This window comes from Alosa pseudoharengus, unplaced genomic scaffold (genome assembly GCF_046254945.1).
Source record: "Alosa pseudoharengus isolate Yale_2024_CS ecotype anadromous, Long Island Sound unplaced genomic scaffold, YU_APseudo_1.1 YU_APseudo_1.1_scf_9, whole genome shotgun sequence".
Lineage (NCBI taxonomy): Eukaryota > Metazoa > Chordata > Actinopteri > Clupeiformes > Clupeidae > Alosa > Alosa pseudoharengus.
This window is the reverse complement of record NW_027468881.1, coordinates 23,474,043-23,501,946: the sequence shown is the minus strand read 5'-3', so window position 1 is coordinate 23,501,946 and position 27,904 is coordinate 23,474,043. Positions and strand designations below refer to the sequence as shown.

The 27,904-nt window shown below is 43.5% G+C and overlaps 1 protein-coding gene across 2 annotated transcripts in view; it reads right to left on the bottom strand.

The window, feature by feature from the left end:
• Window positions 1-27,385, bottom strand: part of LOC143114425 (helicase ARIP4-like) — a 51,812-nt gene extending 24,427 nt beyond the window's left edge. Inside the window, exons 1-2 of one of the 2 annotated variants that reach the window (XM_076276013.1) lie at window positions 27,298-27,385; window positions 21,504-21,655 (exon numbers count right to left, since the gene is read on the bottom strand). In XM_076276013.1, coding sequence (XP_076132128.1) covers window positions 21,504-21,630 — 127 coding nt within the window. In that variant the 5' untranslated portion in view covers window positions 21,631-21,655; window positions 27,298-27,385. Of the gene's footprint in view, window positions 1-6,743; window positions 7,202-21,503; window positions 21,656-27,297 lie in introns of those variants that run through there. The other variant, XM_076276014.1, reaches the window with a different exon arrangement.
• Window positions 27,386-27,904: the final 519 nt, after the last annotated feature.

The following is a 27,904-nucleotide window of genomic DNA, read 5'->3' as shown; positions in this document are numbered from 1 at the left end:
CCTTTCCTTACCAACACACACACACACACACACACACACACACACACTAAGCAGATTACAGATTTACTCTCCATCCAGCTGGTGAGAGTGTGTAAGCACAGTGAGCAGAGCAGCACAGAGCTCAGTAGACGGGCAGAAGAGAAGGTCAGAGGGGCAGGACTGCACAACAGCTCATGGCACATTTGTGTTTGTACAAACACACACATACACACACACACAAATGCACGTACCTCCTACACACACACACACACACATACACAAGCACCACGCACACACAACTTATCCAATTCCATAACTCGCAATATTTTAGGAAATGGTGGCTGGCTCAGCTGCACAACAGCCGATAAGCCTTGTCATCAGTCTATAGCCTGATACTCTGATACTCAAAATACACTTGATACCTCAGTGCCCCTATGCAAAAAAACAACAAAAAAACATACGCTTACACCAGATGTTTACATCGACCTTTAAGCGCAGCGTCACTCGGCGGTGGTGACTTACACCGATGACGTCATTGCCCGCAGCACGCCTCTCCTGCCTCAGAGGGAGAGACACCAGCTGTTTTGCCGTCATCATTTACCCGGCTCCATGACGTTGTGACCGCGGGGAGAGGACTGACGCTGGCCAGGGGCTCACGGGCGCGGATTCTGCAGAACTGGCGTGCAGAGCCAGCTGCCGTCAGCAAGCACAGCTCAGTGGGGCGGGCGGGCGCGAGAGCCGATGCGGACCGCATCCACGTGCGCCGAGTTAGAGAGCAGAAGGTCGTTAATGCCCCCACCCCCACCCCATCAGGCTGAATGGAGATAAAATGGAGGCATTCCGAGAGTGACTGAGTCAGCTCCGCACAAACACTGGTACTTAAGCACACACACACACACACACACACACACACACACACAGCTCCTGTATCTGGGCCCTGATGTCGTGTCAGTGTGTAGCCTATCTTTGTCCACCCATCGGCAGCGGCAGCTCCAGTTCCAGCCCTGAACCCTTAAACCCAAGACTGTGCTGCACCGCTTTCATAACCAGCTTAATTTATGCTGGCTGGACACCAGCTCAAAAGGCAGCTATGCATCAAACACACACTCTCTGAGGGTATGTGTGTGTGTGTGTGTGTGTGTGTGTGAGTGTGAATGTGAGAGAGAGAGAGAGAAAGAGAGAAAGAAAGAAAGAAAGAAAGAAAGAAAGAAAGAAAGAAAAAAAGAAAGAAAGAAAGAAAGAAAGAAAGAAAGAAAGAGAGAGAGAGTCTTAGTTAAATGAGGGGATCGGGGTCAAAGGAATACTTATGTGCCTGAGGAGATTGTGCTGTGTGTACGTGTGAAAGCTGAACGTCCGTCTGGATGTCCGAACGCTGAGCTGGCAGTTCCTGCATTAAAATCGGCTTTCGCACAAGACCCAAATCACCTGTGGAGTAACAAGGCTGCTGATTACATGGTTAGCTGAAACCGGCATTCTTTTAAGTTTCTCTTCATGTATGGGTGGCCACATGACTTCTTTTTGTATCTTACAACATCCGTCTTAGCTTCTGCAGTCAAGCAATACTACAAGAAGAAATAACATATAGAGAGGTATGATAAATAAGGATGGCTCAATTTCAAAGTGTTTAGGTGTTTAAGTGATGAAGACTTCTGTCTTATACCCCATTACACAATGCCAAAAGTCACTCATGGGGTGGTGCTGTGGCGCAACTGGTTACAGCGCCCACACCATATTCTGGTCCACGTGCCCACCGGAACCGGGTTCGAGTCCAGCCCGGGTCATTTCCTGATCCCATCCTATCTTTCTCTCCCACTTGCTTCCTGTCACTCTCTCCACTATCCTGTCAAATTAAAAGCACAAAAAGCCCCCATATATATGTAATAATATATATTAAAAAGTCACTTGTGTCACAGTGAGCTCAGCACAGGTAGTTCTGCCTCCCTGACACAAACAACGCGTGCATCGATCAAGTGGTGAGGCATGACTCGCGGCTTGTGTCACGGTGAGCTCAGCACAGGTAGTTCTGCCTCCCTGACACAAACAACGCGTACATCGATCAAGTGGTGAGGCATGACTCGCGGCTTGTGTCACGGTGAGCTCAGCACAGGTAGTTCTGCCTCCCTGACACAAAAAACGTGTGCATCGGGCATGTGGTGAGGCACGACTTCACGAGGTCAGACCAACCCCGTTCCCTTGACACGAGTGGGATAATTAAATAAGTGCTCCTCACGAAAAGTCAAAAAGGCGGCAATTCCCTTGGCCCATTGTTCACCACAATGCCAGCATCAGAAAAGCGAACAAAAGCTTAGTGTTACATAAGGTGATGGTGGGTTATAAACAGCATTAAAGCACCTTGGTTGACGTGAAACCAGACATCCACAAGCCTAAGTTAAAAAAACTACCTTCACAATCACATAAGACATCAGTTGAATAACGTTTATGTGTGTTCACTGTCAAATACATCTTAAAAAAAAAAATGTTCAGCTACCAAGCTAACAAAAATAATGAACCAAGTTCTGCACACAGCACACGGTTTTGCACAGACAGATATTAAAACTATGACACAATGATCTATTTGTACAACTGCTGAACAAGTACACCATTTCCGTATCAGTTTCAAGTGCTAAAGTCACAATAATGTGAGACAATAAAGCCTATTGTAAAAACATGTTCTCATGACAGCTTTGATGTGCAACGTATCTGTGAGACTGCTTATTAAAAGCATAAATAGCCTGCTAAGACACAAATAAAATGGCAATGATTTAAAAAATCAGTGCTCACAATGACAGAATGACAGAACAAGAGGCTAACACACAATGTCAGAGGGGGAGAGACTCAAACTCAGAAAGCTAATTTTACACAAGTACCCTTTGCATGAATGAGTTCTCAGAGAAAAGTAAAAATATCCCCCTGTCTTTAAGATGTGGTTATAGTAGAGGAATATATCAATTATTGTGCAGACCGGTGGAGAGGTGGACTTTCTTCTAGATCATTCTTACAAACCTGAAGGGGTAGATTTTGGGGGGTAGGAGAGAGGCACCTGAGGACAAGGGGAACAGTTTAAACTTGAAGAAAAAAACAGAGTATGCGAGGAAGAACTGGAACTCAAATATCCAGGGCCACCCTGACCCCCCCCCCCCCCCCCAACGGGATGACCCACTTTACTTCATAACCAATTTTGTTCCCCCACCGACACACCGACACACACACACACACACACACACACACACACACACACACACACACACACACACACACACACTGGGGCTCTGGGGCTGGGTCGGAGACGGAGGGACGCTTACGTAACTGAGCCTCTAGCTGTTACACAACCCACATGTTCAGAGGTACGGCACGTCCAGTTAGTGTGTGCTCGCTCGCTCACTCGCGCGCACAAACACACATTCTCTCCCTCTCTCTAACACACACACACACACACACACACCCCCACATACACACACATTGGCACGACTCAGCAACACGCACATGTGCAGAGATACACAGCCCCACCCTACACAAGTCTCTGAGGTTGACTCACTTAGTATCGCGTGCCACCCTGACTGAACAGGGACTTCTCAGTTTCTCAGCGATAAAAGGAAAGAAGGGAGAGACGCAGAGAGAGAGAGAGAGATGTGAGGAGAGAAATGTGTAGGGATTTGAGGAAACAATGCAATCTGTTATTCAAAAGAAAAACATGTGGAAGAGCGAGAGTGAGTGTCTGTGTGTTTATGTGCCTATAAGAATTCAAACGGCAATTTACACCTGAATCCTGTTGCATGCCTCTACTCAGAAAACCATTGTGCACAGAAAGCGAGGAAACACACACAAACACACACTAAAACAGCAAATAACCAGCAGACAAGACCAGAAAACAGGCACAAAAGCCTGTAATACCAAATAAACACCCACAGATGAAGAGAACTTAGACCCAAACACCGCATTAGGAGAACGTGGCAACAGCCACCGACACCAGGTTAAAATCCACACACACACGCACACACACACACACACACACACACACACACACACACACACACACACACACACACACACACACACACACACACACACACACACACACACACACACACACACACACACACACACACACACACACACACACACCACACACACACACACACACACAGGCTCCAGGGGATCTCTCTTTTCCCGTTTGCCCCAAGCTGCTGCTGCCCTGTTGTTGCAGAGCAGCACTGATGCGGAGTGCTGTGGCGTTACGAAACGCTGCCGCTGCTGCTCCGCTGCACTCACGCCGTGATTACTAGGCCAGTGTGTCACAGACTGCAGGGGGAGCCAGCCAGCGAGAGAGAGGGAGAGATGGAGAGAGAGAGAGATGGAGAGAGCGAGATGGAGAGAAGGAGAGAAAGATAGAAAGAGAGAGAGAGAGAAGGAGAGAAAGAGAGAGGGATAAGGATATAGGAGAGAAAGAGATGGAGAAGGAGAGAGAGATGGAGAGAAGGAGAAAGAGAGAGGGATAAGGAGAGAGGGAGAGATGGAGAGAGCGAGATGGAGAGAAGGAGAGAAAGATAGAAAGAGAGAGAGAGAGAAGGAGAGAAAGAGAGAGGGATAAGGATATAGGAGAGAAAGAGATGGAGAAGGAGAGAGAGATGGAGAGAAGGAGAAAGAGAGAGGGATAAGGAGAGAGGAGAGAGAGATGGAGAGAAAGATAGAGAAGGAGAGAGAGAGAGAGAGAGAGAGAGAGGCGGCTGGACGGCTGCGTTCTAGAACACCTCTAGTGTGAGGGAAGCAAGAGAACGCGATGTCCACTTGTGTAACCTGCATCTGCCACCATCACTGCCACCACACCGCTGCTCCTGCCAGAACTCTCTGGAAACACTCGCACCGGAAAGTGGCACACACCTCGAAAACACACACAGACATACGCACGCAATGACATCAATTCTTTTTTTTTTACACAACAGGTTGTGACACTGCAAATGCAATGTGCAAATTCCACCTTTTACCTAAGCACTTTGAGCTGACATCTAGGGCAGACAGAGGTGTTGTCGTCTCGACACCGAATCAGATCAAGCATAGACTACTATGTCTCCACATTCACCTTGGGATAGACTTCATCTCAACTGCCAGAAGAAAGGGGCCACTGGAGCATCATTATCTAACCAAGGACAGGCTTATATCAGAGGCTCTTTCTTAAACCTGAAGTACATGGACAGGTCAGATCAGAACAACGATGATAGAAATAAGAGGTGAAGTGCCCATTAAACTTCTCAAGGGCACAGTGGACTATAGATGCTCAATCTAGAATATCCTGCAGGACAGACACAATCAGGGCATTCCTATTGCATTTACACACTTCAAATGAAAAATTCATCTGTATGAATGATTGACTGACATATTTTCATGTTATCGTCTGTACATTTTTCTTTATCTATCTGCCAATAGCCTGGAAATTGTAATGTAAAGACCAAGCAGTACCTTAAACAGGTGTTTCCCTCACTTGGATGACATCAACAGTTTAAATAATGTAATGACGAACTGATACAATATATCGGATTGCAAAGAGCGCAGATTCTCTGCCATCAGCATCATCAGTGCAAAGCATCTCTTTAATAAGCAGTCTCATAGACAGGGTAGGTGAACAAACAGCTTTTCACAAGGCTTTTCACACAGACCCATGTCCTTTTCGAGAGGAGCAGAGATGACCCCAATAAAATGTGAGACCATCAGATGTAACGAGTCATGACAACAACACCATGTGCACCAGCTCCGGACGGAGACACCCTTCCCATCTGACCACTGTCACACACGTTTTCGCCAGCTGGTGAGACACAGGGCACAGCAGTGGTCCCATGAGCCAGAGCGAGACTGGCACACTGGCACTTGGCATCGTTCTGGACCTGATGCTCTGCCAGCTGACTTACAGTGGGTACAGATAGTCCTGGCAGAGCCGCCATGTCCCTTAACAGCCGCCTGTGATGCCCGCCGTCAGAGTGCACGTGGGAACGAGGCGAGTGTTTGTTTGGTCAGGCTGGATCTACGGGCTTAGACGAGCACATGGTCTGGTTATTTGTGTGTCTGGTTTTTGCAGATGCCCAGCCCAGGCGCAGAGGAGAGATATGTAATCCACTCCACTAATCTAGTCAAGGACAGGGCTCATCAATGAAGACAAGGCCATGAATGAGATAAAAAGAACAAAGAAGGAAAGGAGAGAAGGAAAGAAAGAAGAAAGGAAAAGAAAGACAGAAAGAAAGAAAAGACAAAAGGGAGGAGTAGAGAACAAAGAAAGAATAAACTGAGAGAAAGAGGTGGAGGAGTCACACAGAAGAGGAGTGTGCAACTCTAGTGGAAGATGAAGATGACGATGTAACGTTACACAAAATGACCGAATGGTCTGTACCACTAAATCCATTATCTCAAGTGACACAGATGTATAGGAGCATACCTGCAGTACATGCAATGCTATACTGAAAACAATGTTTTGCAACAGTTCCTAATATCATCACACTTCAATGCCATGCCAAAAACAGCTTTAGGCAGGTACACATTTAATAGGCTGTCAGTCACCTGTTCACACTGGCACACGTAAGAAATTGTAACGGAAAACAGAAAACAAGGCAAACTTCTCCTCTGTGTACCTTTCCCTGCCCTTTACTCATTTTTCTCTCTGGTCAGCCTGCCATCGTGACTACAGCACCGTGACAGCGGGTCAAATGCACTCAGGAAGAGGGTTGCCATGGCAATGATGTGGTGGTGGTGGATGTCGACGGTCCGGAGTGGTCACGTACCTGTAAGGGGGTCCGGTTCGTCCAGCAGCAGCATGTCTGATCCGAGTTTGCTGGTCAGAACGCGTGGAGAAGTCGTAATGAGGAGCGGGACTCTCCGATCGCCCTGCTAATCAAACTAGCTGACTTTTTGTCACTTTCAACCCCTTCTTTTGCTCTCTCTCTCTCTCTTTTTTTGTCTGAGCCTCGCTCACTTTGTCTCCGAAAGGATGCTCTCTTTCTGCCAAAGACTGGACCCCACACTAGCTGTGTGAGAGTCTCAAATGGCACTCTTTCAAGGCAACTCTTTCTCCTCTTTTTCTCTCCCCCTTCTCAACACGCTTCTATTCTTCTCCTCCGTTCCTTTTGTTTCTAGTTACACAACTCGTCTCTGCCGCTCTCCGTCCGCCGTGTTTGTCTGGCTGTCTGAGAACGCGTGGTGTTCAGTGGGTGCGTGTGTGAGAAGCAGGTGGCTTGTTGTGTGCTCATTGGCTAGCTCATCTGTTCTGCGAGAATTGAGGGCTGGAGTCGTGGAAACCAGGAAGCCGGACTAAAGCTCCTTACATAACCTCACACGCTGTGGCCGGGGCTCCGTCAGGGGGGGAAGTGACGGCCAGCGTGGGCCAGGCACTTCTCCTCAGCCCTTTCGTAACACATGGCTGGTAGGCGAGGGGGGAGGGGGAAGGGGGAAGGGGGCGGAAAAGGCTGCCGGGTAGAAGTGTGTCAGTGACACAAACATGCAGCCGGCTGCTGAGGTGTGGCGACCACCTGATTTTTTTTTTTTTGAGCCATTGTTTTTTTGTCATTGTTTAAGCCACACATGATCTCCGATGGTTCTTGATTGATATTGCATTGTTTCTGGGTTGTACACTGCTGCTTCACTTCGTAGCTTCCCTATGAAGAAACCATGTATTGATTTATTCAGGGCTTAAAGCAAGGAACACACAAACTTTCGAAGCCATTATACATAATCACGTTTTTTTTTTTTATTGTAAACAGCCTGGGTCACACCTGAATTCTGGCACAGTGCCAGACAACTTTAAAGCCCTGTTTATTGATATTCCTGTTGTCTTAGGAATACATTTGTAGTCAAGAATATTTGTAAATTGGTCCCTTCTTTGTTAATGATTAAGAGATCGTGATAAAAATCAATTTCCTTGTCATTCTGTTCCCTCTGGTGTTTGGCATGACTCAGTAGAATTTGCTGGTGTGTGGTTACTGCTGTCACTCCCTGAAGAAACATGCTACTACTGGCTCTATGGAAGCACGACTATCAGTATGCACCGTAAAAATCCATCTCGGCATGGCAGACACTGCTCGCTAAATATCTACATGGCAAACCAGGCCTCTGTGACATTGTGTTGGCAGCTCTTTTGGCAGAATGGGGAACTGTAACAAGTCAGGAAATCCCCTCTCTGTCTTTTTCCAAAGTCTCAGTCATATTGCATCCCACAGACAAGCATCCTTCGGGTTACTGCATTACTCGTATTCACATTCGCATTTGCTTCACTACAACCACAACACAGACACCTTTCACCCCATGTGTCCTCTCCCAACATTCCGCCTGCCCCAAAGAGAACGTTCCTCTGTCCCATAAGAGACTTCCTGTCCTCCCCCCTCTTTCACATCACAGAACTGCCCTCCCTCTCTGCCCTTTTGTCTTACACCATCACAATGAGAGTGCCCCCCCAACACACACACACACACTCCCCAAACATGTTGGGGCCTTCTCCCTTCCGATTACCATGCCCTCCAGTACCCACCCCCCTCTCCAATCCCCCCAGCCCCAAGCATCTGACCTGACCCAGATCTGAGGCAAATACCACTGCAGAGAGAGAGAGAGAGAGAGAGAGAGAGAGAGAGAGAGAGAGAGAGAGAGAGAGAGAGAGAGAGAGAGAGAGAAGGGGGTTGCATAGCTGCAAATGCACCACAGCCACTTACATGTAAGCTTCCCTGAACCACAGGCTACTCTACAACTTCAGCAAGAAAGGAAAGAAAACCATGATCAGGACACTTCCAAGTGCACAAACAGACCAAGTGAAAAGTTTAAACACACATTCAGTCACAACAGCTAACTGAGTGCCTATGCCTCTTATGCAAGGCTGCACACAGACAGACAAACATACACAAACGCACACACACACGCACACACACACACACACACACACACACACACAGGCTCGGCCACATGACAACCAGCACATACACATGTCATGTGTGCACTGTTTCAGAGTGTACTAGTTTAACCATTCATCCACATTTATGACAAAAACCACACTCAGCAAGTACTCACCCATAGTGCTGGGGCTCAGACACACACCTACATAGAGCACAGAGATTGCCTGCCACAAAGACAGGAAGCAGGAGAAGAGCGCTCACACATACGGACACCAACACACACACACACACGCACAACCACGTCCTGTATGTAACTTGCTCAGGCGGAGGAGTGTGTGTGTGTGAAAATGCAAGAGGCAGACGGAGACGGAGTCCTGAGGCCGATCGGACACTTACAAAACAATGTGTCGCTGGGAAAAGCGCCGACCTTGTGTGGCCGTCCCTCGCCCCCCTGCTCCCCTGGTACACACCCCACCAGCAGAACCAGCGTGACACACAGACACACACTCGCTAAAGCCCCGCCTCCAGCCCCTTCTACCTCACCAGGCCACTCCCACAAAAAGGCTGCCTTAGGTAACCAGGGTAAGAGAGTTCATAGGGGTAAAGAGAAGAGACTGGGAGGGGGGTGGGGGACGCTAGGGCTATAGGGTAACAATTCAGCTGACTTGCATCCGGTTTAAAGAGCCATGGAATATCAGTTACACAGAGCAGGAGAGAGAGAACAGAGATAGAGATCTCCAATGGCATAGATGGGGGGGGGTAAGGGAGAGAGAGAGAGAGAGAGAGAGAGAGAGAGAGGGAGAGAGAGGGCAATGAGAGGGAGAGAGAGACTGTGTCAAACCAGCATTTTGAAGTCTGTGGGGGCAGGGGGGAGGAGAGAGGAAGACAGACAGAAAAAAGGGAGGTAGATAGAAGAAAATAAATGGAAATGCTGTGGGAGGACAGAAAAGCACACACAAAGTTACAGGCAGCTCCCCAAGGTAGAGCGAATAAGATAAAAACATCAAGCAAAGCCTCACCTAAGAAAACACACACACAGAGACAGACACACACACACACCTTCTCTCACAAACAAAACCCTTTATACACTTCTACATGCATGTCTCCTCCCTGTCTCTGTTCGTCTCCCCTGCGCTGCCCTGGCAGTGTTTTTCTCCTTTACATAATTGCCTTTGCGTCTGTGAACAGAGGGGGCGATAGTTGGCCACCGAAATAAATTAGAGCCTGATTGCGTCAACAGAAGACACATGGAAACCTATGGGTGGGCAAAAACAAAGCCTGGGGGCGGGACCACTGCAGGCTGCACAGGCACCTTTGCCTATGTCCTACTGCCTGCTGTTTGCCAATGATACTGCAGCCATGTTTTATCGATTTTGCTGCGATTACATTGATTATAACACCATTGTACCACCAAGTCTTGTGATATTTAATTATGTAATATAGCTTTCTGTACACTTATTTGGTATACTTCTATTTGCAGAAATACAGTGATGTGAGAAAGTGCTTGCCCCCTTCCTGATTTCTTATTTGTTTTGCATTTTTGTCACACCTAAATGTTTCAGATCATCAAACAAATTTAAATATAAGACAAAGATAACACAAGTAAACACAAAATGCTGTTAAAACTTAACTTAACTGTGGTTTATCAATTTCTCTAGCCACACCCAGGCCTGATTACTGCCACACCTGTTCTCAATAAAGAAATCACTTAAATAGGACCTGCCTGACAAAGTGAAGTAAACCAAAAGATCCTCAAAATCTATCAAAAGACATCATGCCGAGATCCAAAGAAATTCAGGAACAAATGAGAAAGAAAGTAATTGAGATCTATCAGTCTGGAAAAGGTTATAAAGCCATTTCTAAAGCTTTGGGACTGCAGCGAACCACAGTGAGAGCCACGTAGAAAAACAAATGTACCTCCGCGCTACTGCGGGTCACATATAGCGCATCGACGGGAGAGGACTGAATCCAGTGTGAGAGAGAGTTCACCGGAGCGACAAAGATGTTGAATTTTAGTAGTTTTTATTATTCAGGTGCCCACATAAGGACTAACGTTTCGACGTGTGCCACGTCTTCGTCAGAGTCAAGTATGGAAGGCATAGGTGGCGGTACCTTATTAAGGTGATCAGGATCACCTGACAGGTGTATAGGGCGGTACCACAACCTTACTATGGCTGCCATAGAAGTAGGCTACACTCAAAAATCAGCCCTGAAGGTATATACAAAACAAATGATCATACTAATGGTATTTATAAATACACAGACTATATATATATATATAAATACACAATATTTATAAAAACACAGAGTAAGTAGACATGGAAAATCAAGTACATAGTAACATCCCAATTTCAAACTGTATAGTATGAAGTCATTAAGAACAAGTGCAAACTGTTCATAAGTTATCAAACTAAGCACATAGACCTACAGAAAGCACGACAAATTTAGTTCCTCGTTTAAGCCATGAGGTTCAAGTGTGTTAAGGGTAAATATCCAAAACGCCTCCCTACATAAGAGTTTTTTGATCATGTCTCCGCCTCTGGAGGGTGTTTTGATTTTTTCTATCCCCCAAAATTTCAATGAAGCTGGAGATCCATGATTTGCCTGCATATAATGGTATTTTTAGTGCGAATTGCTGTTTTGTGCTCTGACATTCTAATTAAGTGTGCTTGCTGAAAGCAGCACACTTATTGTTCTTCTTAAGTTGTATTAAGTGTGCTTGCTGAAAGCAGCACACTTACTGTTCTTCTTAAGTATTATTATTCCCGTCTCCCTAATTTTTGGCCGGCTCTAGCGCCTAGGCCCTTTGAGACAGAGACACCGTTCCAACTTTAAAACGTCCGGTCAGTACCGGTGTAAGTTGCACGCGAAGATGACGTCAAGTGGGCGTGTCGTTCGTCCGCCATATTGGATTGAACAGAAAGCGAAACTAAATTTTCACAGGTCACAAATTTGGTCCGAACGCCACGAAACGTGACGTACATTATCCTTGGACCAAGCCTCACAAAAGTTACTAGAAGGATTTTTGATTTTCGGAAGCGTTTGCCCGTCACAGCCAAACGAAATCGGTGGCAGGAAGTCGTCCATATCTCAGGAACACTGTCACATATCGATACCAAATTTTGTATATGGACTCGGGACTCCAATGTAAGGGTGCATAAGCTAAAAAAAAAAAAAAAAAATATTCCAAAAGTTTCCAGCATTTGGGAAACCACCCACAGGTATTTGGTAACCATCACCTTTTACCTTGCAGTTGTACTTCTATCACAATGCCTTCCAAGTATACACAATGTCTCTGGCCAGCCTTGCCAAGTCATCAATTCCTTGCTCTGCCATGGGTGTTTATGGACTTACAAACTAAAACAGTAAGGAGAACATTAGCTATTTATGGTATCGGTTGCCATCCGAGCGGTGGGTGTGGGTGTTGGCGTCTTGTTTGTGCGACACACTACAGACTCTGCTGTATATTAAACACTACATTATAAATAAAAAAACAGCTTCTCAAAATAACAGTTAACAAAGAACAAAGTAACAACACCAAACAAACTATACAACAGTATACAGTACAAATATTTCAAAATATTTGTGTAATTTGTGCAATTTTAACAAAGACTATTACAAGCTATAGAACAAGTGCAAAAGAAAGTGCAAAACAACAAAATGTGCAGATGTGATCAGTCACTACTTATGGCAGAGCTGACAACTAGCATTGTTACAAGCCATCCTCCTTGGCTTTAAAAAGATCATTTCAAGGGCCCTTTGGTAATTGCACTGTTTTACTACTGGACCATTAATGCTTATCTTCATACAGGCAGACTGTTGACCTGCAGCCTGTTCCGCAAGTCTGTCCTGATCTATACACCGAGAGTGAATGAAGTTTAGATCATTTTATAGTTTTGTGTAATATGGATGGAATTTGAGCGCGGAGTGCTTTTTAATTTAGAGGCCGGAGTGGCCGCTCTGTTCCGCTCCCATACCGCTCACACTGCAAGTCTGAGGATCAATTAAGCGTTTATGGATCTTTGGAACGGGTGGTCTTTAACTAGAAAAGCTTTCTTTGTCTGTTATCCACCCTCTTTTAAAGGATGTATCAATAAATACGTCAGTCATACTTTTTATGTCACAAGTAGGGTTAGAAGGCAAAGGCTTATATTGTGTGTCATCTTCCAATAGTTTTAATATGCTAAACTCATAATTCACCAAACTCATTACAACCACAGGGCAGGGCGAATGATGATGTCTTGTCTTAACTCCATATTTCGTAGAGTTTCTATTTCATGTTTGTTCATATTCTTAGCTCTAGAAGTAGTTGACCAGCTCAACTTAGCCAAGTCGTATTCTACTAACTGACTGAAAGTCATAATTGTAGGGTTAAGATTGGAAGAGGGTAGAAACCGTGACTTCTTTTTAAACGTCACCTCTCTGAAAACAGTGTTACTGACATTAGTGGCATCATAGTTTCTACAGACAATGTCACTGTTGGATAAAACATTAGGTCTGGAAAAAAAGTGTTTAAGATGGAGAAGTCGGAAAAACTTGAAACAGTCCACTTTAAGGGAGAAAGGGTCATGGTGGTTAGAAGGAGCAAAGGACAGTTCTTTTTGAAGCACTGATCTTTCATCTTCAGAAAGCTCGAGGTCCGAAATGCCGAAATGTTGTGGTCTTGTAGCGTGGAGACCAACGTGTGGGTTGCGGGGTTGGGCCTCCTCTTGCCCCTTGTACCCCGCCTCATCTTCTTCTCTGTCACAGTGAGAGCCATTATCCACAAATTATGAAAACATGAAACAGTGGTGAACCTTCTCAGGAGTGGCCGGCAGACCAAAATAACCCCAAGATCGCAGCAACGGCTCATCCAAGAGGTCACAAAAGACTCCACAACAACATCCAAAGAACTGCAGGCCTCACTTGACTCAGTTAAGGTCAGTGTTCATGATTCCACCATAAGAAAGAGACTGGGCAAAAATGGCCTGCATGGCAGAGTTCCAAGACGAAAACCACTGCTGAGCATAAAGAACATTAAGGCTCGTCTCATTTTTACCAGAAAACATCTTCATGATCCCCAAGACTTTTGGGAAAATACTCTTTGGACTGACGAGACAAAAGTTGAACTTTTTGGAAGGTGGGTGTCTTACATCTGGCGTAAAAGTAACCACATTTCAGAAAAAGAACATCATACCAACAGTAAAATATGGTGTTGGTAGTGTGATGGTCTGGGGCAGTTTTCATGCTTCAGGACCTGGAAGACTTGCTGTGATAAATGGAACCAAGAATTCTGCTGTCTACCAAACAATCCTGAAGGAGAATGTCTGGGCATCTGTTTGTGACCTCAAGCTGAAACTTGGGTTCTGCAGTAGGACAATGATCCAAAATACACTCGCAAGTCCACCTCTGAATGGCTGAAGAAAAACAAAATGAAGAGTTTGGAGTGGCCTAGTCAGAGTCCTGACCTAAATCCTATTGCTGTGGCATGACCTTAAAGGAATTATCCGGAGTAAAATGCACTTTAGATCAATTTACGGATGATTGGGAGTACATACGTTGAGTTGACATCCAAATCATGTCATTCGGATGTGTTTTAAGAAAGTTCGATGTTACCGTTTTTAGTCAAAACTCTTTAGCGTGGAAGTGAGAAGGGCATATTATTTCGCCGCTACAAAACCTCTTCTACAGTTCCAAACAACATTACACTTACGTGGTAGTGAGTAGAGGGTCCCTAAAGCCAAACCGAAGTATCCCGAGGTCTTTATGTGGTCGGATAGAGAGTCCAGAATAAATTTCATCAAGCCAGTACCTTTCCGGAAATGTTGTCATCTTTGCTGCCATCTTTAGGGGAAAGTTAACAATTTCTTAGCCTTTTTAAAAAAAAAAAAAAAAACATAGTCCAGTCCATACAACTTAATTTCAATTTCAAAAGAAATACTGGACTATGTTTTTTTTTTTTTTTAAACGGCGACAAAATTGTGAATTTCCAGAGCACACTTGGCAATAGACCTCTCCAGAATATATCCCGCCTCCTAACTTCCGTATCCATCCAACTTCCGGGCGTGGATTGTCTATGGGAAATAACATGGCGTTTTGAAAGATCGTACCTGTCACACTCTGTACTGTAGGTGACAAAGTAGAAAAAGCTGCTGGGCAGATTGGCATACACACTTCTGACATCTAGTTTCCACTGGATTTTTTGATTTTCGGTGCCGTTTAAGTAGTATAGTCTATAGTATACTACTTAAACGGCACCGACAATCAAAAAATCCAGTGGAAACTATATGGCAGAAGTGTGTAGGCCAATCTGCCCACCAGCTTTTTCAACTTCGCTACCTACAGATGTTTTACCGGTATGATATTTCGAAACGCCATGTTATTTCTCATAGACAATCCACGCCCGGAAGTTGGATGGATACGGAAGTTACGGAGGCGGGACTTATTCTGGAGAGGTCAATTGACTCCTACGGAATTTCCCCTAAAGATGGCAGCAAAGATGACAACATTTCTGGAAAGGTACTGGCTTGATGAAATTTATTCTGGACTCTCTATCCGACCACATAAAGACCTCGGGATACTTCGGTTTGGCTTTAGGGACCCTCTACTCACTACCACGTAAGTGTAATGTTGTTTGGAACTGTAGAAGAGGTATAAAAATAGCGTTTTGTAACGGCAAAATAATATGCCCTTCTCACTTCCACGCTAACGAGTTTTGACTAAAAACGGTAACATCGAACTTTCTTAAAACACATCCGAATGACATGATTTGGATGTCAACTCAACGTATGTACTCCCAATCATCCGTAAATTGATCTAAAGTGCATTTTACTCCGGATAATTCCTTTAAAAAGGCAGTTCATGCTCAAATCCTCCAATGTGGCTGAATTACAACAATTCTGCAAAGACGAGTGAGCCAAAATTCCTCCACAGAGCTGTAAAAGACTCATTGCAGGTTATTGCAAACGCTTGATTGCAGTTGTTGCTGCTAAGGGTGGCCCAACCAGTTAGGTTTAGGGGGCAATCACTTTTTCACACAGGGCAATGTAGGTTTGGATTTTGTTTTCCCTTAACAACCTTCATTTAAAAACTGCATTTTGTGTCTAATTTTGTGTTATCTTTGATTAATATTTAAATTTGTTTGATCTGAAGTGTGACAACATGCAAAATAAAATAAAAAATCAGGAAGGGGGCAAACACTTTTTCACACCACTACTCTGATACTATTGGACCAATATGTGTTTACATTAGTTTACTTGTCATAGCAAACCTCCATTTTAAACACTGTTACAAACACCATTCACTAACGCATATACAAATGTCTAGATTCAAGTGAGTTGAATTGGTTGTTGTGTTATTTTCCTAACAACTTGCAATGGGGAAAAAATAATCAAAATATATTGCAATACTTGTTGCAGACTTTGTGATATGAGCTATATCGTGACATGACAAAAATCTCATATCGTATCATGGGGAACAATTATCCCAATATATATCACGATAGTAGAATGATAAAAAAAAATCGATTCTGTTCAGTATGGTGATATACAATTATATTGATACAGTAGTGCAAAGTATAGCAATACTTAAATAAAAGTAAAATAGACAATGGCTTCACAATCACAACCTGTTATACACGACGCTCCGTCTTTTTTCACATCGTAAGTGTGGGTGTATTTCGGTTTTCCACAAAAAGTGAATAGTAAGGACCTTGACATGCACCATCCCATTTTGCACTACCCTCTTACTAAGTTTTTGCACTTCATTTAAAGTGTAGAAGATAATGTTGGTCATAGAATTAAATGTGACATTTAAAGTGTAATGCCTTTGAATAATATAGGAAACATGAATAGCAATATAGCAGAATCGAATCACAATACTTGCTGTTTGGCAATATCGTATTGTGGCCCAAATATCGCAATAGTATCGAATCATCACATTTTTGGAAATTCCCACCCCTATACGATAGATCATACAATATGGTGCACCGCGCTAACTTGCTGTATCCTAAAATGTAAAGAATCGCAACAATTGAAATCCCATGGATGTATGAATACGATTTAGATACACTGTATAGATTCAGATATATATTTAAAACGTTCTATGAATAACTTGCACCAATGGCAAGGGTTTTAGTTTAGGAATGGTAAGGTGTGTGTGTGTGTGTGTAGGATATTATTGTATGCTCCATCTTCCTCAAGTATTAGTATCTGTCAGTGGATGACAAATGGATGCTCTTGTACCTTGGGACTCTGACGCACTTTCCTCTCTCTCTTGCGTGTGCTCTTTCTTCCTTCTCGGTCTCATAACAAGGACATGAGCAAAAGAGATGTCTCCTTCCTGCTTCTGTTTTCAACCAAGGTACAGTCTGACTGCAAAATCCGGTCCTAATCTTGGCCAATGTGGATAAGAGATGCATTTGTATATTAAGCTAAATATTCTATTGCACATTGTACAGGAAAACCAGCTAGTTTCCTATCCTTACTGTGTGGGAATAAAATATTTAATTTAGATGTACATCTGCTCTAGCCTGGAGATCATTACTTTGGATGGGATGCATCAAAAATCGATGCAGAAATTAGATTGATATTGAGTCAGAACGCCTGCAGAGAAAGCTTCAGGCTGTGGTCACCAAGAAAAAGCATTATGCTCAGGCTGCTTTGTGGAAACTGACAACCACATGTTGCCAGAGATGAGATCAACAAACTTTTCTAAAAACCACTCCAGGTGGCACATAATGTAGCCATTATTGATATAAGTATTTAATATTTCAGAAAAGCGTGACTTAAACACCTTCTGGAAAAACGTGTGTAGAGCAGTGACCTAGACAGAGGGTCATCATGACCAACAGGGGCAGTGACAAGGCCAGTGAATGCTGTCTAACTATCTAGGTTACCAGTTGAAGGCAACCTGCTGTCCAGGCCACATTAATGATCACACAACAGGCATCATGAGAAAAGTGACACTTGATGTCAAGCACAGTCTCTAAGGACACGTGGAACATGATGGATGAACGGATGAATGCAGGATGACTGACAGATGAAAGTAGAGCAAGCAAGGGAGAGGCAGAAGACAGAATATACACACAGGCACAGAGAGAGAGAGAGAGAGAGAGAGAGAGAGGGAGGGAGGGAGGTAAACAAGTGTCCAGGGGCTCTGTGTGTGTGTGTGTGTGTGTGTGTGTGTGTGTGTGTGTGTGTGTGTAGCTGTTGTTATGGTGACAGTGTGACAAAAAAGTGGGTTGCACGGTGACGCTGTTGTGAGGGCCACATTACACAAGAGACACGGGGGGGGGTATGATGAGGAGGAGGGGTGGAGAGAGAGAGGCAAGAGAACAACAAGCACATGTGCTGAGAAAGGTGGAAGTGAAAAAGAGATAGAGGGAGATAAAGAGGAGATATGGGTGCAGAGAAAGAGAGGAGATAGAAAAACTCAGAGAAAGAGAGGGGGAGGGCAAGCTGGGTCACTGGGATTGCCCTCACATGTTTGACCTTAATCCTCACAGGGGGTTTCAGTTATACTGTAAGACTAACTACAGGCACTGGTGTGTGTGTCTATGGGTGCGAGTTTGTGTTGTTAAACTAAGTGGCAATGGCACCATACTAGTGACCATCAAACAACTCAACATCATTGAGACCATCTAATGACTCCAAGGCATAAAATGCAGCAGCTTAAACATACATGTGTTTTTTCTCTCTTATCTGTGGGTCACTTTCCCCACTTTTCTCTATCTACACACAGAACATTTAAGACTAGCCTGTTCACTCACTTTCATAGGCATAAACACGCCCAAATGAGCATGTGCGTGCACATACACGCTCACGCGCGAACACACACACACACACACACACACACACACACACACACACACACACACACACACACACACACACACACACACACACACACACACACACACACACACACACACACACACACACACAGACACAGAGCTGGTGAGCACTCTTGTAAAAGCAAGTGGAGTGGTGGGAAATGCTCTGCAGAAGGTCGGGGAGGATCTTTCATAATGTGCTTGTGTAACGCATGTCACCATGACACAAACCCAAAAACAACTCCACATGTCATCAAGCCCCTAGTCCAATGCACAACACAAGACTCCTTGTGTCTCTTTTTTTAACAAACTTTTACAAACCGAACTGGATTCATTTCTTCTTTTTCTCTGTCCTTTAACTCTCTAAGAACGGGCTCATGACACATACACACACACAGAGCGAGCTACAGAGAGACTGGTTAATCCTTCTCGGCTTCACACACGGACAGTTGGGTGAGATTCTAATTATTTTCTCAGGAAAACTGGGATTTCACTGATAATAACAAGAGAAAACTCTTAAGACACCTCACTGTGCTTGGACCTGCACCCACATATGGACACAGACACACACAAAACACACACACAAAACACACACACACTCAACCACTTTTACAACAGGTTTGATTGCCCTTCTCCCGCTGCAGTGGCCTGCCCACCCCCACAACTCACCCTCCACCTACTTCAATCTGTTTACCACATGCCCCCGCCCCCTTACCCTCACTCTCACCTCCACAATCAACTGCTGATGTCCCATGCTGCTACCATAGACCGTGTGGCTCCATGCACTTCAACCTTCAGCCACCATTCAAAGATGCACCCCTCCCCCCAATGCTCAACAAAGGGATCCCCTTTCCTCCCATCATCACGGCGAATCAGGTCAGAGGAGAGCTGAGGAAACTTTGCCCCAGGAAAGCAGCCGGCCCAGACCCGAGTGTGTCCTAGAACGCTCAAAGCCTGTGCTGTGGAACTGAGGGAGCCTCTGCAGCAGTCGGAGAGCCTCCGACTGGGGAAGGTACCAGCACTGTGGAAGACATCATGTCTCATCCCAGTTCCTCAGAAGCCACATCCCAGTGATCTAAATTACTTTAGGCCAGTCGCTCTAACATCAACATAAAGACCATGGAGCGACTACTACTTCACATCCTCAGACCCCAGGTCTGCCACTCACTCGACCGGCTCCAGTTTCCATACCAGGAGAAGGTGGACGTGGAGGATGCCATCATATACCTACTGCACAGAGCACAATCTCAATTGGACAAGGGAAAAAGTGCTGTGAGAATCATGTTCATTGATTTCTCCAGCGCCTTTAACATCATTCATCCTGTCAGATTGAGAGACAAGCTCAAATGGAGGTTGATGCTCACCTGGTATCTTCGATCACAGACTACCTGATGAAGAGACCAGAGTTCTGTATCTAGTTGTATGCTGTGGTGTGCTGGGGAGGCGGCATTAAGAAGAGGGACGCTGGGCGACTGAACAGGCTGGTAAGGAAAGCTGGCTCTGTTGTTGGCATTGAGCTGGAGTCACTCACAACAATTGCAGAGAAACGAACTATGAGCAGGACGCTGGCAATCATGGACAATGACCACCACCCACTACACAGCACGCTCAATAAACAGAGGAGCATTTTCAGTGGCAGACTTCTGTCACTGTGAAGTTCAACAGACAGGTTGAGGAGGTCCTTTGTCCCCAGGGCCATCCAACTTGAGATTAATAAAGTATCTCTCTCACACACACACACACACACACACACACACACACACACACACACACACACACACACACACACACACACACACACACACACACACACACACACACACACACACACACACACACACACACACACACACACACACACACACACACACACACACACACACGTGCAGAAAGCGGCCTACACATAGTCCTGGAGGTGGGACTTGCTTGAGGCACTGAGTAACAAAGACTAATCTGTGGTGAGTAAGAGTCTGCCATTCGCTCTATGAGTGTTCCATGCCAATTTTGTTGTGATTTTCAGGTTTTTCAACAGAGCAAAACATCTCCACTGTGTCAAACTGAATTGATTCACCTTGTGAACTTTCACTCTATTCACCTGACTTCAAAGACAAACCAATCAGTGAGTGATGGATATCTTTCACCACAAATCTGATAGATGCAAATACAGAAATGCAATGTAATTGTCTGATTACATGACTGGAATACTTATATTTCATGTTGTCAATATGTCTGTGCATGAACATCTATCAAAACAAGTTTCTGCATCATTATGTAACTAGAATAAATACCCAACATTTCCTTGAACCCTTCAGCAGGGAAGTTTTGAACATTCTAACAGAAGATTCTGTTCTGCAACAATGTAAAATTCCTTATTACACGGCTCTTCAGAGTGCTGCAGAAAGTTCCATTCACATGAGGTTCTGTTCTCCCTGTCGGGACTTATTTTCTGATAATTACCGGCGGACAATACATTATCCCTTACATGTTGAATTCAATGAACCCATTCTTTAGAACGCTCAATTTCCAACATTCCCGTCATACCTGCTTAAGGGTTAAACAGGCTAAAACCAAAGCTCATAGTTTTTCATGTGAGATTGTGCAGTTGGTCACACCTTCTGTCTGATTTAGTGCCATGTTGACAGGCTGCTTCGTGTCTACAGATTTTGGTGTAAACACACTTAAGTTACATAACTGTTGTCCAACATCCCTGAACTATAATTACACTAAATTACAGTTCTAATTTTGCCACATTCTCGCTCATGTAAGGCATAGTTTGCAGCTATACACAGTTTGTAAGCTTTACTGCATATTGGTGGGTTACATGTTTTTCTTCATAAAGATGAAATTCTCCTTACCAGTGGCTTCATCTTCATCATCACCATCGTTCTCCTCTTCCTCAGACATCAATTCTGCATCCTCCAGTACGTCTCTGCTGTTCTCCCAAGCCTCCAAATCTCGCTTTGAGATCCCCTGCGCTGCCATACTGTTACCTGAACATCCTATTCACCTAAAACAGAAAAGCACATGTTGAAATAAAAAAAATGAAATCTAAAAAGCTACACGTTCAAACAGTACAATGTCACACAAACTACAAAACGCCCTCTAACAGAGACAGAAAACCTTCAGAAAGTAAAAGTCTTACCACAAATTTGCTCCAGTCGTTCAATAAATTCTTATTAGCTCAACTCTATAGCATCAAGCTACTTGATTGATTCAACACTGATGAAAAAAAAAAAAAAACAATGCTACAATGGCTTCAAGGACAAACTAAATCAGGCATATACACAAAGAAGCTTCCTGATTGAGATGACCGGTAAGTCTGCAGTGTTGCTTTAACACTTCCACTGCTGTCAAAATACTGTACACAACTTCAGTTGTATCATAATTACCTTTGGAATTCAAAAGATATTCAAAGAAACGAAAACAAAAACAAGGATATTACTATCAGTAAGATATTACTTTTCACAAGCCTAGAGGTGAAAAATAGATAAAGATAAAGATAAAATTAAATAAAGATAAAAATATCTATTTTTCTATAGATAAATATATTAAATAAAGATAAAAATATACCTGAATGAGGACAAAGGAAAAAGGAGCGAATGTGTCTGTGAAACTTTTTACACTTGCAGCAGAAAGAACAGGCTATTATGGGCACTATTTTTGCCCACACAGAGACTGCCACAAGAACCATAGACTGCAGCTGAGGCATTTTAGAGATGTTCTTATAGAGATATTATATAAATATCTTGAATGTTTGTGTGTAGCTGTGTGTGTGCATGTGCACGTATCTGGGTGTCATTGGAGAAGGCAAAGGTAAAAACCTTGAATTTGAGGCACCTGACCAAAATTCCACTTAGCCTATAAAGAACGGTTTACCGGTGGGAGGGAAAACAGAAGAGAAGAAAAGGAAAGGGAGGGGAGGAGAGACGGACTTAAAGACGGCCTTTCATCTGCTAAAAAAAGTAACAAAAAAAAGAGACCGAAAAATAATAAGGAGAGTGGTGAAACGAAAGACAGCAGCTTGCATAAGACCAGCTTATATAAGCCCTGGCTAATGCTTCTATTACTTACAGAACTAGTAAAGTTATACAATATATGTACTGCATCTATCAACATGACAAAGACACACACACACACACACACACACACACACACATACACAAATTCCAAAACATTCAACACCAAATATAGAGGTCCCTGCAAAGACGCACATAGATCATCTTCTGAACCTCGTGAGTTATGGGTGGCAATTTAACCTACGACAAAAAAATTGGGCCCTACATGCATGCACAAAATGTGCATAATATATAACTTATACAAAAACATATTGAGTGCCTTGGTCACGACCGAGCATGCTCTCACCAATATAAATGTGGGATGATCATGAATCATATAAACCCCATGTAAAATGAAGGGGCAAGTTTGAAGGCCACTGTGTGATGCCTTGGCTTTTAGGCAGGCAGGCGGGAGGCCAGATGAAAGGACAGGGGTCCTTTATTGTGGGATGCTTCAGATCTTCTATGTGGACAGACATCCATTTATTCTGGCTTATGTAATTTATTTAAATGCAGTCATTACAGTACTTTTGTCACTCATCTCAAATATGAAAAACATTGTCGACTATTAGTTTATTCCATTGCAGCCCACTAAAGAGCAGTTTAATCCTGATTGTCTCTGGTGTATTTTCAGACACGAGTGCTGGCTGTTAAGCTCCACACAAGTTGACAACATTACATTATGAAGAAGTCAGCGGACCACAAATTTAATAACATGAACTTACTGCTCCTACACACCACGACATGAAAGCTTTAGTTAATGTACGAGATACTTTTGCTCATTGCCTAACTTTACATTTTGCCAATTAGGGTCCATAATGTTTAAATACAATTTACTGAATACAGTTCTTGACAAAACACAGTGTTGTTATACACCTATGGCCAAACTGAAGTTTTCTTAAGCAAGCCTTGGACCTGCTGACAAGTAGAACATGAATAATCTCCTTAGAACCAAGTCCCAATAGAAGTTCAAGTTCTGTTCTCTCTAGTGCCCTCTTTTGTGAAGATTTTTTAAGGGCACTGTCTGACTAAACTGAATGAATCATACAACGCTCTTAGACATTTTTCCCAGACAATTTCCATGACGCATCCCACTACGTAATGTTTGATAAAAACACAACGTGTACTCAAAACAGCTTTTCTAACGAGGCTATTTAAAGTCCACAGGCTCTTTCTTGACAGCCTCAACCTGCTTCTGTAAACAGTGCTAACCTCGAGACGAGGCTATTTGAGAAGCTAATCCCCACCCACTTCACAGTCACAGCCGGCCAATTCCTTGCCAGTTGTGACCATGTGACCTTCATACTATACAATCCCCCCTCAGTGCCGCTGATGTGCACTCACTCGGCACGGCAGTCACGTTGGGGAGGGGCTTTAGTGTGCTATCAGGGTCAGTAATGGGGTCACCAGGGCGGAGGGTTCAAGGAGTGCACCAGGTCGCTGAGGGCATGTATGGGAGAGGGTATAGAGTTACTAGGCGTGTCTTTAAGTGGAGGCAAACTTCCAGGTGAAAAGGTAAGGTAGAGAGAAGAGGTATTGGGCTTGGGGGAACAATGCTCACCCTGTGCAGACACAGACGTTACTGTTATATCACACACAAAAACACTCACACTGAAAATGGACACCCAAACAAAGGTGATTTTGTTATGTAATGTACAGACAGTCTGGACTCTACATTCAATATTCAATACAATCTAAAACACATGTACACGCACACACACACACGAACACAGAAACACGCACACACCGTTGTTTATCTGCACTCCACTTAATTTTGAGTAAATGGCTTGTAGTAGGTTTGACTCTTAAAGCAATGTTTCCCCCCCCCAACTCAAAACACATTTGAAGGCTAATGCAGACAAGAATCCCCGCTAGCCTCCGTAATCCAAGACAAGCTCACCGAGTTGCCTGAGCAGCATTACAGAGATATTCCCCCAAGTTCTTAAGTTCCCAAACTAGCCATGGCCTTTCATCAGTCAGAGGCACAAAGCAAAGAACTGGGGTGTCATGATGTCAGTGAAATTCAGGGAAGAGAGGAACAGAGGCAGAGAGGAACAGGGAAGAGCAGAGAGGTTAGTGTTGAATCCCTTGTTAATGTAACAGGTCATGCATAAAGGTTTTTATGTGGGGCTGTTCAAACTAGTTAGTTCTGACTGCTTTTAGGAAGGAATGGACAAGAAAAGACAATGAAAAACAGTCTACAGAACAAGAAAAAACATCTTTGAAATACTAAACACATTAGGTTGCAGTCAGACCACACATTGGGTTTTAGATGTTAATGTTAATGTTAATGTCACACAAATCACTACATTACTGAAGCCAATATGTGACCGAACACAAACCAGACAATATGCATATGTGAAACTGAACATCAACAAAGCATGTGGATGAAGTTATACCATTGCCACTCGTGAGGCAAGTGAGCAACAGTTAATAAGAAAGACAGCGACGTTCAGCGAAAACAGCAATTTGCAAGACTTTGTGTTTGTGAACGGGGAGCAGACAGACAGAGAGAGAGAGAAAGAAAGAGAGAAAGAAAGAAAGAAAGAAAGAAAGAAAGAAAGAGAGAGAGAGAGAAAGAAATGCAGTCAAAAGCAAAAAGGAGTCTGTTGCAGCAAACATTCCTTTCCCAAGCTCAGACTCCAGCTTGGATGAGTTTTCTGACACAAATGATGGAGACATCACTCCACCTGTATTTTTACCTTCTCAACCAAAAAAGAAAAACTTAGTTGAGTCATAAAAATATGACTGAGCTAATGCACAACACCCACTCTTAGGTATGTGCCATCAACTATAGTTTTGTCAAGTGGAGAGAAAGTTAGTGGAGTGGAAGTTGCAGACAAGTGAAATGGTGAGGTTTTGAAGCGCTGCATCTCATGGATACTAAAATGCAATACTCAAAATATTATGATGATCGCTTGACACAATAAGACCATATTTTCTCAAATCTGCTATGAAAAAGTTTAATTGTACCGCCAGCTATTGCATAGATAGATAGATAGATAGATAGATACTTTATTGATCCCCAGGGGAAATTCAAGGTCACAGTAGCATACAGACAACACACACACACATTCACTAACAGCAGAAAGTAATTCAAAAAACTTAGAAAAAAACACAAAGACACAGAGCTACTTGACATGCTGCCACTCTTGTCGGCGCCGGAACCTAGTGTTAATGTTCATATAACTCATATTCATATTCATATAACCTAGTGCTAATGTTCATATAAGATATTCTACAGTGTCAAAGTACAGACACACTCTTGAAAACAACGCACCAACACAACACAACTACCTCTGCCTTATATTTCACAAAAGCTGGCTGCCTCACATGAGATGCACTGAAGACAGTGACTGTCTTTTACAACTGAACAAAAGACCAGATACCAAAATGGGAGAGAATAACAGGTTTACAGGCAAAGAATGTCCCCATAAGCCCTCCACGCATAACTCTTTCTTTCCTAAATCACTGCAACCTGACAGCTTGATCCTCTCGGACAGCTGTAAACTGTTTTAGATCAAGCACATGGTCTCTGAGTCACAGAATATGAAAAACATACACACACATAATCTCACATTTTCAACATTAACACCAACACCTAAAATACCAAATACAAAACATAAGATATAGATGCAAGACTGCCCACCAGTGTACTCTGTCTGAACTTGTTAAAAATGTTAGCCTTTCTGCCTCCATCTGGTATGGCCAAATGCAGGTAGGTTGACAGATGGTGGAAGACACCCACAATAACACAAATGTGCACTATTCATTTGAAAAACAGGTATTTTTGGAAATTATCATATCGATGTTTCAAACTGACATTTTTTTAAGTGAAATAATTGGGTTTAAAGAAAAGGAAACTCTTAAAGACCAAGGTGGGTAATGTTATTTTGCAGTTCTAACCAAATGAAATGCCAGAGTAGATAACATTACTAGCATTCTATAAATTGACGGGAAAAACAAATGGGGTATCTTAGCTTACCTCGTGCATCGCTTGCCTTGCCCCATCTTCCCTTCAACTTCAGGTTAGTTATATAAACTTTACTTTGGGCCATGCCATATCAACTGAAGTCAATTAATGGTTTAATACAATATGATTTACAGCAAGGACACTCGCTTTGGGGAATTTATTCAAAGACCATTAAGTAAAAAGACAAACCCAATTAGCATGTTGTTAGCCAAAACAACCTCATGTTAAATAACACCACCACCACCACAACTTCCTACTCACGGGAGATGTATTTTCATTTCATTTCATTTCACTTAGCAGCATAAAAAATATAGCTCTTTCTAAATGCAGAACTTTAGTGTTCACGTGTGTGTTTACTTTCCGTTTTCATTGTGCATAACGCTAACGTTACCTCGCCTAAAGTAGGAATTGTCTTCCAGAGAAAATGTTTCATAACATGATATCAAGCGCTGTAAGCAGCTCACCGTCTGGCTTATCGGTGCACTGCTAACGTTAGCGTCTATTGTCCACAGCTGACACATTGACCAGTTGAAACATAAATGCACCCTACCAGAGTCAGACAGTGCATCTCTACACGTGCAATCGTGCACAAAATAGGCATTAACGTTAAGGCAATCTTACCCGGTACAATCGCTGGCACAGATCTTCTATTACACTGTTACAACATTCAGTTTCGTAAACGATGTTTGGTTTCTTTCATCAGTTTCAGGGAGAGCAAGGGCGATAGCGGTCCCCTCCAGGAATACAAAACCAACACGAGAGTTCCGGGTAACGTTAACAGACACAACCCTCACATGTCAAAACAAGGGCGTTTTAGGTAATCGGAACCACGGAGACTCATGTGAAATGTTAGGAATTTTGGGATTAAGAATTTTAATTCCATAAATCTAAGGCCAGAGACTTTACACACACTTTTGATTTTATTCACGGAATATCCTCTCTAATTTCCTTCAATTAGTCCTAAATTTGCCCCATATAGTGTAGGCTACTTGTTGGCCCCCTAAACTCATTGAATTTGATAGACATGGACTTTGTGGCTTGGCTTTTTAAAAATAGGCCTAGGCTATTTTGACCATCAGTTTGCCAAGAAGTCAGAAGAAGGCTACCTTATTAGTGCTGCCCCGTAGGCCTACCCTTAATGAACAAAACATCTATGAATATTCTAAGTTACAAAGGCGTCTGATCTGTTAAAGAGTTAGCCTACATTTACTAAATGTTTGGCAGCTGA